The 12,444-nt window shown below is 36.0% G+C and overlaps 2 protein-coding genes and 1 long non-coding RNA gene across 3 annotated transcripts; 1 reads left to right on the top strand and 2 right to left on the bottom strand.

The window, feature by feature from the left end:
* Window positions 1–3,427: 3,427 nt before the first annotated feature.
* Window positions 3,428–5,071, top strand: LOC113736409 (xyloglucan endotransglucosylase protein 1-like). The gene is made up of 3 exons (XM_027263353.2): window positions 3,428–3,747; window positions 4,278–4,471; window positions 4,559–5,071. The coding sequence occupies exons 1-3, from the start codon at window positions 3,487–3,489 to the stop codon at window positions 4,917–4,919; spliced, it is 816 nt and encodes a 271-aa protein (XP_027119154.1). The 5' UTR covers window positions 3,428–3,486; the 3' UTR covers window positions 4,920–5,071.
* Window positions 5,072–7,505: 2,434 nt separating this feature from the next.
* Window positions 7,506–7,886, bottom strand: LOC140038964 (uncharacterized). Its single transcript, XR_011842477.1, has 2 exons — window positions 7,704–7,886; window positions 7,506–7,594 (listed from the first exon to the last, which is right to left on the bottom strand). It is a non-coding gene; the product is annotated as an uncharacterized lncRNA (long non-coding RNA).
* A 198-nt stretch (window positions 7,887–8,084) lies between these two features.
* On the bottom strand, window positions 8,085–11,984 carry LOC113737320 (putative late blight resistance protein homolog R1A-3). The gene has a single exon (XM_027264568.2). It carries the CDS (start codon window positions 11,982–11,984, stop codon window positions 8,085–8,087), a length of 3,900 nt encoding a protein of 1,299 aa, XP_027120369.2.
* Between the last annotated feature and the right edge of the window lie 460 nt (window positions 11,985–12,444).

The raw sequence follows: 12,444 nt of genomic DNA, 5'->3' as shown, positions 1-12,444 counted from the left end.
GATTAGCTTTTGTAACCACTAATAGACAAAGGTATTGGTTGGTTAAGTTGATAAATGATGACATAAATGATTAAACATTCCCCTTCTTGTACAAAAGAAAGAAAATGAAAAATTGAGAACTCAAAAGCATAACACTCACATATTAACCTCAAATTTGATGGCTTTTGTATATATATATAGTCAAATTAAACTACAATTATGTATTTCTTTTTTCATGATAAGTGAATAACCTGATGCTCCAAAAGCTATAAGAAGTTGAATACACATGAATTTTGAGTTAGATGATTCTAAACAATAGCCTTGGTATAGCTTATTTGTGTGCATGTGTTAATTTGGATAACTTCTTGTCACGAGGTGTACAAATGAAAAGCATATATTCTTGGGACAAGGTGTTTCAAAAGAAGAAGGAAAAGAACTCAAGAAAAGATTATTGAACTTGGTAAAATTTGTTCTCAACATATTTAATTTCATGCAAAAAAAAATTAAACTACTAAAAAAAATTAAACCTACAAATTAGTATATCATGAGATGAACTATTGAGTTGGTAATATGCTTCTTTCACCATATTTTTATCACAAATCCCTCTGCATATAATCAAATTTGAAATTTTTATTTGGAAAACTCCATTTAATTGTTTGTGGATGATAAGTGAATGTACTAATTCTGGAAAAGTAAAAGTACTTGATTAAGCTTTAGTTTATTATCAGTTAGATACTGTATCCAACTATGGGATCATTTAACTACACATTTTTTTTTTTGTGTGTTAGTGGATGGAACACTTTCGTTTGTAAAACAAAAATGTCATGAAAGTTGTCAGCCTGTAAAGTATGCTATATTGAATGACAGGTAGAATCTGCAGAATTTATTACGTTTTTTTTTCTTTGAGGGTGAAAATTAGTTAAACTTGATTGAAACTTTTGTGAAATGTCTTCTTTCAATAGATCCATTAGCAAATTATGTTTTTATTCTAATTGTTAGTTAGATCCCTCTTCTTTTTCTAAAATAATGATATCACCGACAATTGATTACTAACTTATTAAGGAAATCGTGATTGTATACTAACTAAGAAAATTTTTATTAATTTTTCAAATATGTAAAACCTGTATATGTCTGGGGTATTCTGGCCATTAGTGAAGATTTCATTAATGAAATTCTAATGTGTTCTACAAAAAGAAATTAAGGAAATCATAATTGAATCCTTTATAAGATTGGTGTGTTTGTAGTGTCACATATAAGTTGATACAATCTTTTCTATATGGTCAGGGTAAAGATTTTTTTGGGGTATACTAGTAGGTCTAGATGATGATACATAATTTTAAGTTCAACATTTGATAAAATTGAAGTTTAAAAACTGAAAACTGAAATCTAAATCGATTGAGTTATTGAATTGTTAATTACTAAGTCAGATACGTTTGAGTGCATATCAAATTAAGGAACAAGTGAATAGCCCACCACTTATTTTTGGGAGCAAGTTTTATTCAGAAAATTCAGTGACACATAATTAATTCAGATTATTAAACGTGTCTGAACATATTAAGATCTGAATTCATTAAATGTTGAATTAGGTTATCAAACACGACCTTATGGTACATGATACTTATAGGCTTTAAAAAGTACACCAAGAACTCAACATCATTCCGTTAAAAACTATTGAAAATTCACACAATTTTGCTTTTGAAACATCTAAAGTTCTAAACCACTTGCCAACTTGATTAAAAATGTAATCTCTACGCAACCAATGCAATCACAGGGAGAATAAATTACAAGTGGGGAATATCAGGATCCATGAACTCAAGATGCAAGAATTCTCATGACTGAAGAGTGACCCGTGATGATGACCGGCCGGGCAGCTGTAAATTTCAAAGCAACATCCTTTTCTTGAGCATTTTATTCCTGTAGATTCAACTTGTGAAATTATTTATGTGGTTCCGCGGCTTATCACCAGCTGGATATTCACTTTCTTTGGGAGAAAATGTCCTGGGTTTCCCAGCTTTACCACTTTTGAACCATGAAATTCTAGCACCGCTAAGAGAGCATCTTTATAGTACTTAATTCAAATATCCCCATAAGCAAAATCATTTCATTGGGAGGGCGTCTCTATTTTAGGTAGAAAGACCATCAAGCTAAAAGGAGGAAGAAACACAATACTATTAGATAGATAGAATATTTAACTGTTTAGGTAAGGATGCCTATTTTTCTGCTTGTCGCACAAGAAGGTTTGCCTAATATGTCTTACCATTTCGTGTAACTGGTGGATTATTATATGGAATGAGATTTATTCAGTGCACACTCTCAGATAATAATTACAGTTCCCTTCAATATAAAAAAGGATGCTTCATTTCCCTATTTTGCATGATGCGTTCTATAATTGTTCATTGAACAACAAATTTTGCAAGCATGAAATTGCTAGAAATAGTACAAACTGTTACAAACAAAACAACAAGACTTCCCATCCCATAGTTTTAGGGTTTTGAGATTTGAATGGATTATGGCCTCATACCCAAGCCTCCTTTTCAGGAAAGTGAACTTTATTGAAAAGAGTCAAATTGAGTGTTAGCTCTTAGCTGGCTGGCCTTGTTGAAGTGACCTTGGCCATAAAAGCTTGTACATCACGTAAAAATTTTGAACTAAACAATGACAGAAGACCAATAATGTAACACATCCTAAGGATAAGTTTGAGACTTGAGAGGGATTGGTACTTCATTCATGGACATGCACAGTTCACAAATAGTTCTTTTTGACAGATTTCATTGACATTGAACCTACTATAGTTGCAAGTTAGGCATTATCTAAGTGTTAATCAACTTTCAGCGTGCAAGTAATTTACTGGTGGAGGATACCAATTTCATCCTATTTTGAGCACTTTCATTTCTTGATGGTACTATTGAATTCAATTTTTCGTCAAACTTTTCTTGATGGTATTTACAGTTACTTTGAAACATCTCCAGCGTTCCATTGATTCAAAATTTCTCAGTTGAAAATGGTTCAATCTTGGCAAATAGAAAAAAAGAAAAAATTGAAGTGGATAAAGAACACATTTTGTTCATTGCACCAATCTCTTTTGGCTCATTATACTTGTCAGCAAGTACACAATCTGGTTGGCATCCACTGAATGGTCCAATAATCAATACCTAAAGGAGGGCCATACCCATGCATTGCATCTCTCATAGGACAGAATCATTCTTGGAAGCTCCATCTCAAGCCTTCTTAACTAAACACCAAAACTCCTGAACCCACCACCAATCCCCCAAACAAAACAAAACCTTCCAGCTTTCATGCTGCTCAGCTGGCACCAGCCTTTAGCTAGGCCACCCCTCCTTCAGTGCCCCCATCTCTAGCTCCCTCATTGATCACAAGCATTTTGCTACCCTATTTAATAATAGCTATATAGAACCCTCCTAAACCCCTATATATACACCCCAAGTTCAAAGGTTTTAGTCACAAAAAGTAGTAGTCTCATATTTGTGACAAAGTCCCATTAACAAAATGGCTTTTTCTCATATTGGAGTCCTAGTGTTTTTAAGCTCATGCATGGTTGCATATGGTGGCAATTTCTACCAAGATTTTGATCTTACATGGGGTGGTAATAAAGCAAAGATTTTCAATAGAGGGCAGCTGCTTTCCTTGTCTTTGGACAGGGAATCTGGCTCTGGTTTCCAATCCAAGAGAGAGTATCTGTTTGGAAGAATTGATATGCAGCTTAAACTTGTTGCTGGCAACTCTGCTGGCACTGTTACTGCATACTACGTACGTATTAACTTAACTGTTATTAAGTTAGTACTGCATCATTTTCTTCAACCACTCTGCTAAACAGTGTTTTTCTTGAAATGATATTCTTATTTTACTCAAAAAAAGGAAAAAAAAAATGCTACCACATATTACTAAAAAGCCTTTTCTATCACCCTTTTTTCGTTCTCCATTCTCCAATAAGGGTTACTAGGCCAGTCCCTCAGCAGAATGGCCAAGATAGTTAAATTTTGAATCCTTCTCCAGTTCTTTGGTATTATTTCATCACAGAAGTAACAGACTTAAAGACTGGGATTTTCAACTAACATCTTTCTTTAATCATAGTTCCATTAGATAGTTACACAGAGTATACAGTACTCTGCTATAAATCATGTTTTCTCAGTAAGTCAGTAACAAATTGGCATTAAGTTGCCTCTGAAGCCACGCTCATATTTCTTCACAGTTATCCATGAAGTTCATTATGCAATAATATGCGATTAATCCTTATTTCTTTTCCACTTATGCACAACAATCATTTGGTTCTTGTGCAGTTATCTTCTCAAGGACCAACACATGACGAAATTGACTTTGAATTCCTGGGGAATGTCACTGGTCAGCCTTACATCCTCCATACTAACGTCTACGCTCAAGGAAAGGGAGGCAGGGAACAACAATTTTATCTCTGGTTTGATCCGACAAAGAACTTCCACACTTACTCAATGGCCTGGACTCGTGACCACATTATGTAAGCAAAAGGCTCAATTTATGTTTCCCAATCCATGATTCGATAAGAAAAATTTTAGTTAATAATATTCTAAACTTTCTCCTGCAGATTCTTGGTAGATAACACTCCTATCAGACAGTTCAAGAATGCTGAATCACTTGGCGTTCCATACCCAAAAAACCAACCTATGAGGATTTACTCTAGCCTCTGGAATGCTGATGATTGGGCTACAAGAGGTGGACTAGTGAAAACTGACTGGACACAGGCACCTTTTACTGCATACTACAGGAATTTCAATGCTCAGACCGCTACTGTTGGTAAGCTGTCCAATGGGGCATGGCAGAAACAGGAACTTGATGCCTACAGCAGAAGAAGATTGAGATGGGTTCAGAAGAATTTTATGATATACAATTATTGCACTGATTATAAGCGGTTCCCTCAAGGATTTCCTCCTGAATGCAGACTATGAAGATTTCACTAGTTGATCATGTCTTGAAACTGAAACTTTGGAGATGGTTTTGAACAATTGTTACTGATATGAATTTCATTTGTTTATTCCTGTTTTCCTTCATTTTGTTGTACCATGTTGAATAAATAAAATTTTCTATGCTTCTTTGAAAATTTATAGCTTCTTTAATCATACAAATACAATGAAATTTGAAGCCACTTTATTGGTATTGTTTATCCAACTAGTCATGCGTACTTTGAACTCCAATATCACTTCAATCCAGAACATGACATGTATCAGTTCTGGAGAACTGGCCATGCATGACTCAGCACTGTATTGAGAAAATTCCAGATTGTGCTCAACTATCTATCAGACTTGAATTGGGGTGGAATTGGAATTGTGACTTAATTTGAACAGGATACAATTCGAATTCGAATTTTGCTGTAGATCCAAACACAATTCTCATGACGTTTGATATCCAAGATTTTTCCTCGCACCGACAGCCCATAGACAATTTCTTGCATGCTTGGACCATTTTGATGGATAGAAAGTACCATTTCACACTTCCTGTCGCTAGTCCTTTACCTTGTTTATACAGAAATGTTTGTGGTCTGTGCAATTGTCTGTCTCAATTGAGATGTATGCATGAAAACAAAAGATTGTACACACGAAGACAACAAATATAGACACTAAAGTAAAGATGTAGGCACGAATACAACAAATATAGACACTAAAGTAACAAAATGTACAAAAACTACTTTTTCCATTCATTGAAACTTGTGCATAACAATGAACCTCATCCATCAATTCCCAGATCAACCCCATCTGGATCACTAATTGTATGGTGCAATTGCTCTAGCAATTCAAATAGTCGAGTCCCCACTGAATAGTGTGAGCTGGATTAGCCAGGAGCACTGGTTTGCAGGGTGTTGTGCTCCTGGATGTATAGTACCCAATCAATTCATGCCTTACACCAAAATATATATACATATATATACTGGGGCGTGTGCATTTGTACAGGAGGATCTGTATTAGTAGTAGTAGTTTGTCCATTTGGCAACAGTGATGCGTCTTCAATTATGCTTCAGTGTGGTCAATTTCAGTTACATGCATTGCCTGCTGTATCCTAGATCATCTGACAGTGACTTGAACCCCTCAGTGATCCTGACTGAATCTCAATAACATGCCATCCAAAAGTACAATTTATTAGTGTCTTCTGAAGAATAAATATGATCAACAACAGATACAGGGCATGTGTGTAAAACAAATACACTATATTAAGGAACTTCTGCTAATTTTATTTGGGACAATTTCAGAAACCTCCCTTGAGGTTTTTTACTAACGTTTTAAAAATTACATTTACCTCCCTTAATTTGATACTTTGGTAACCAAACTTTAAAATAGAGTAAAAAATTTAATGAATACCCTAAAATGCTCTTATCTTACAAAGTTCAATTTGTTCTTCTGAACAAGAAGTGTGTCAATTTTGCCAATATTTGTTGTTTGATAATCAATTATAACAATAAATCTTTTTCTATAATAGGGTATTTTTCATAGTGCTTTATTGGAAATATAAATTCATTTTAAAATAGAGAAAAAAGTGCTAATTTGTTTCTTTTAAAGTTTATGGACTTCTTTTTAATAAAAGTTTATGGACTAGTTTGTTGATGGAACTATCATAATTTAATGGTGATTTTGGGCTATTTGTTTTTAATTATTGTTGACTTATCCTTGATTTTGATACAAAAAAAAAGAGTTACAAAAAAATTGGCTGATATTAAAAGTTATCAAAATATATTACTAGTTTAATGTTTAATTTGGATAGATATTCGGAACAACATTGATAGCTCTTCTATACTTCTAATGAAATATAAGAGAAATGAATAAGAATGAAAAATGTAAAAAAATTATAAAATCCATCCTTTGCATAGACATAGTAACAAGAGAGTTTTATTAAAAATACTAAGGTTAGTATTGTCATTTTAAATGGGCAAGGGATGTAGGTGTAATTTTTAAAATCTTAGGGGAGCCAAGTGCAATTATTAGAAACCTCAGGAGAGGTTTCTGCAATTATCCCATTTTATTTCTGAAGCAGAGGAGAAAATTCTCACTTGCAAGTTGCAACCATCCTAGTTCTGTTTCCTTACTTGCCTAGCTTCTAATCCTGAACAGGTAATTCATATTGACTTTCTTGTACGCAGTCATTCAGTAAAAACCTGTCAAAGGAAAGAGTAGCTCTAGTGACAAGTAATCAGTGTTTATAAGGTATGTTAGGATTGAGAATTTATAGGCTTATGTGTGTGTGTGTGTGTGTGTAAATCCTACTGTGAATTTTTTTTTTTCATCATTCATCAAGGAAGGAATCAAAGGAAGTGTTCACTAATGCTAGCAACTCAAACTTGTTCATAAAAGAAACATGAAACTAGAAAGAAAAGCAAAATACTACAGGGGCATCACAGCCACTATCCTGAATTAAATGCATGTTTATACTGACTGAAGCAGAATGTTAATCAGCTGGAAAATTCGAACTTTCAATCTCAGAAAAGTTTTATATTTCAACTATCATAGTCTCCAAGACATAAGTGGCATAGTTTATTAAGACAGGCAGGCATAAATAGAATCTGACCATTATAGTCACAAATGAGAGTTTTGTCAAATTTCCAGCAACATTTCTCAACAGGTCACAGGTGCTCTGCCTGAAACCAAAGTTGCGACTAAAAGTCATATATTGCCACAAGATGCATCAAACTATGATGCTTTTGCAACCACAAGGCAGCTTACAAGATACAAGTTTACAGAACTAACTTTTGGAAGCACTTTGTACTTTGTTCTCCCTCTAGTGCTTAGGGTATTATTGGAAGCTCTTAGCATGGAGCAACAGATTTTTCTTCCATTTTCAGTGAAGAAGGTCAATGCTCTTGGTTGGCTGCACGCAAATGCTGGTTGATTGTAACATGTAAATAAGTCAGTTGCAAACAAGATATATAACCAAAAAAAAAAAGATTAGAGAAGCATTTTGAAACATTTGTATTTCTCCTGTTGTTCTGTTTTTCAGAGCTTTTTTCTAATCATCATGTACATTCTCCTAATGGAAAAGCAATAAATTTGCTGAAATAAATACACAAGGAACTAGGAAAACATACAACTGTTTATCCACTTCTAGCTAGTAAAAAAATCTTCTGATGGCTACCCCAAGGTGACATCTAGCTCCTCGTTTCCCATTTCTATCTGCTTTTCCCTAATTACTCCGAGTGAGCTCCTAGAAGAGTGACTGCAACCTCGCAATTCAACCCTCTGCAATGTTGGTATATCTCCTAAACAAGGGGGAATCTCCACAAGTTTTTTGCAATTTACCAGCACTAATGTCTTGAGGCTGGGAAGATGATCTTCAAAAGCATTCCAATGTAATAATTGCAACCGCTCTAATTTCAAGAAACTGAGATTAAGAAATTCTCCTTCATTCATGTCCCATGTTGTCCCCTCGAATGCATCATCCAACAATTTGAGTACTTGAAGATTGGGTAGGTTCCCAATGCTTGAAATTTCAGTCCAGGGCAAGCAAAAACCTGACAATGTCAATTTTTTAACATTCGCAGGAAAGCTGAACTTACAAGATTGAACCTTATGAAGTGCCTTTCCCCTGTAGGCCACCTTCAATGATTCAAGTTGGGTGAGGAAGTCCAAATTTGGGAACTGGATGCAGTTGGAAGTGTAATCCCAAGAATACAAAAACCTGCAACTTAGCTTTCGAAGATTGCACAGGCCTCTCAGGATCTGTTCAGTATCTTCTCCAAATGCTAAATCTGGCGTGGAAAGGCTTTGTAAGCTATGCAACTTGAAGGGCTTCTCCAGAAATTCTTGACTGCAAGGAGGCAAGGTATAAGAGCCCCTTATCAGCAAATGCTTCAGTTTCACCAGGTTCCAAACAGTCGTTGGTACATCGATATTGTGATTTTTCCCCAACATAAGAGTTTCCAGGTTCCGGAGGTTGCCAATTTCTGGTGGGATGCTCTTTCTTCTGTAGTGGTTGAGTGACAAGAACCTTAGATTAACCAACTCAAATATGTTAGGACAATAGTCGATATCGATGGCCCAAATATCTAACACTCTAAGGAGCTTGAAATTGTCAAAGCTGAATGAAACCTTGCGTAATATACTCCCACGATATACCATAGAGCGGGTACGTGGACAAGGATTTACTCCCATGGCCACATGCTTTTGGTACACATGACAGGCAGGGAGAGGGAGTCCAAAATATAACTGGATTTGAGTTATTCCTGCCAAATGTGCTGGATTCAAAGAACTTCTGGGAAAATAGTCCGATCCAGAATTGATGGACAGACGATATGGCTCATAAAATGAATCACCAACCGAAGATAATTGTTCAAATCCGTTGGTTGTTAGCAAAAAGGACTCTTCTTTAGCTTTTGCCAAGGCAAAATCACGCAAGAGATCATGAACACGGCTTGCTTTAACTCCACCTCGAGATCCTTTTTTGGAGATTATTACTAAGCTCCTAGCAATTAGATCATTCAAATACTTCTGAGCTGCACCCTCTAAGCTTCCTTTATCATCCTTTTGCAGTTCAACAAATCCTTCTGCAATCCATAACCGTATCAACTTACTTGTCGGGACTTCTATATCCTCACAAAATGTTCCAAAATAAAGAAAGCATGGCTTCAAATGATTTGGTAAGTTGTCATAACTGAGTTCTAGCATGCCCATGCACTGACCATTTTGGTCTTCTAGAAGGTGAGCATTCAAACCATTTGCAATTTGTTTCCAGGATTCCTTCTTTCTGTCCTTTGTCCCAAGTAGTCCAGCTATCAAATCCACAGCAATTGGTAGGCCTTTGCAATTTGCTGCAATTTGCTGTCCAATTCCAAAAAGTTCTTGGGGGCAACTTTCTTGTTTAAATAGCTTGACTTGCAAGAGCTCCCAACTACTAAGATCTGATATTGGATTCAGAAAAATGGTGATACTATTGGTTGTGATTTGTGAAGTAATGTTATGAAATCGACTTGTGAATACAATTCTACTCCCATTGTTATCATCTGGGAAAGAAGCCTTCATATCATTCCACGGCCAAATATCCCACAAATCATCAACAAATATAAGATAACGTTTGCCTTTTAGACTTTGATATAATTTCAGAGCCAGCCTGTCGTCAGTCATTCCAAGTACCTTGTAACTTACTTTACTAACTTGCTGCAGAACTTCAAGCAACAATCTTCTCTTCTGATAGACCTGAGTTACACAACACCTTGCACGGACATGAAAGTGCAGAAGAACGGAAGGATTTTCAAATATTGAATGAACTAGTGTTGTCTTACCTATTCCAGGCATCCCCATAACTGAGAGAATCTGCAATGGCATTATACCATTGGTGAGTTGCTCCATTATCTTTTTTGCTTCATCCTCAAAAAGTTCCACGAAATCACCAGGCTTGTTTGCTTCATTTCCGGCCCCATAAATGGAACGTGACAATACTTGAAACTCTCCTGAATTAGCTTGTGAAGAAATACCGGCAACATTGGAGGAAAATTTCAGGGCTGCAACGTGATTCATTGTTCTGTCTTTGATATCACTGACCTCTCTGCTTATAATCTTAATATCTTCAATGGCATAAAATAGCCCCAACTTATGATACCAAAGAGGTTGATCTTTGATGAGGAACGAATCGACAACATAATCTATATGGTACACAACATCTTTGAAACGTGTCCAGGGATCTTTCAGATCTTGATGTTCTCTTGGATGCTTAGCAATTTCAATAAAATCTCCCCTCATAGACAATATGTGATCATGAACCATCTCAATTTGATGCCACAATAGAGCAATGAAGTCATCTTTAGAGTGTAGCAGCTGCTTCGCATTCTGAATCACAAAATCCACAAAGCCTAATTCGTTTGTTGTGGGGAACTTGGTCCTCTGGGATTTTGGCAATATGCTGTCATAGATATCTCTAGCTTCTTGCTTGATAACCTTGAACTCTTCAAGCAAAACACGAGCATCAAGGTCCAGTTGTCTAACAGTGTCCTCAGTAACATCATTGTCAATGAACGAGGGAATAACACATGCTGCCCTGCCCATAACATGTTTGATTTGCAGAAATAGATGCTTCAATTTTGGATGAGTATCAGTGTACTCTTGAGCTGAAGTATCCATAAGATAATCCCTTAGAATTTTAAACTCATCCTCGAGAGCATTGATCCGCTGCATCACACAAGTTTCTACACTGACACTAACCTGCAATATCTCCTTAATTTTGCCTAGAGATTCAAGATAAAGAATTTCATTCAATGAAAAATCACTCTTTTGTAGAGAACTCGAAGCTTTCCAGGCTCTGAGATACACCTTTCTAACATCTGGCAGAATAACTTCAATCCTATGCTGTAGATAAGAAAGTTGAAGCTTCACCTCATTCAGCATGCGTTCATCCATCTTATTGTTGTCCAAGCACAGGTACATAAGACATGCCGTGCTATCAGCTGCAGCTTCAGAATGAATCAGAACATCCCTTAACCTGTCATCATGCTCCCTTGGCAAGTATTTTTTAGTTACTCTTAGTAAATATCCCAGATACCTCAGATTCTCTTCAAGGGCTTCAGTTTCCTTCTTCAGATTGGCAATTGATTGAGCTTTATATTTCAGCAGATCCTTCAGATAGCCTAAAGTAGTGTCAATAAGTCCCACAACAGCATCAGTTGTTGAGCTAATGGATCTTGTTGACTGCGCAACCAAAGCATAAACTTCTTGAATGAGTGGCTTTATTGGATCAAGCTTTTCTAGTGCACTTGAGATTGAACAAACCAAGTTATCTGGTATCAAATTCAACGAGAGAGGTTGAAGTTCTTGATCTGCACTGAGGACCACATCTTCAACTTGCCTTAGGATGGCTTTCAAGCCATTGTTGTTGATGTACCACTTTCCTGTGCAGGTGAAAAAAGCTTTGAGAAATCTTGCTTTCAATTTGAGGGTATGGACTTGAACCTTGACTGGAGCTTCCAAATCCCAGTTAATCTCAACGGACTCCAGAAACCTTAAGGTGTTGTCAAAGCTACAAGGATCTATAGCAATCTCCATAAGTTTCTATCCCTCTTTTGAGTAGGAAAACAGCCTAAAATGCTTTGCTTCACAGCTTAAACTATGAACCTTTAGCTTTCACACACTGTTTTCCTCTGAAATTCTAAGTCAACGGAAAGGGTTCAAGAAGGAAAAAGTGAAAGAAGCTTTTTCTTTTCGCTTTTGTTCAAGTAGCGAAAAGCCAAAGAAGCCTCGCTCCCTCAGTATGAACTATGTATTCCACTAAATAATTATTTCGCAGTTCGCTTATATTGAGTCTCACATATGGTTCTTGTTTCCAACAAAAGCTTTTGAGTGTTTGCCCTTTCAAAGATTATTCATTTTCTACAAAATTCGAAATTTCTCTACTAACCCCCTCGTGAGTTCTCTCTTCATTTCCTTTAACAAGTGACAACTTTCTTCCATGTGTTTTGGCCTTTGTGATTCACTTTCTCTTAAACTTCTTAATATCGTTTAATTG

The sequence above is a fragment of the Coffea arabica genome, chromosome 3e (assembly GCF_036785885.1).
Source record: "Coffea arabica cultivar ET-39 chromosome 3e, Coffea Arabica ET-39 HiFi, whole genome shotgun sequence".
NCBI lineage: Eukaryota > Viridiplantae > Streptophyta > Magnoliopsida > Gentianales > Rubiaceae > Coffea > Coffea arabica.
This window is presented reverse-complemented; position numbering and strand designations above follow the sequence as displayed.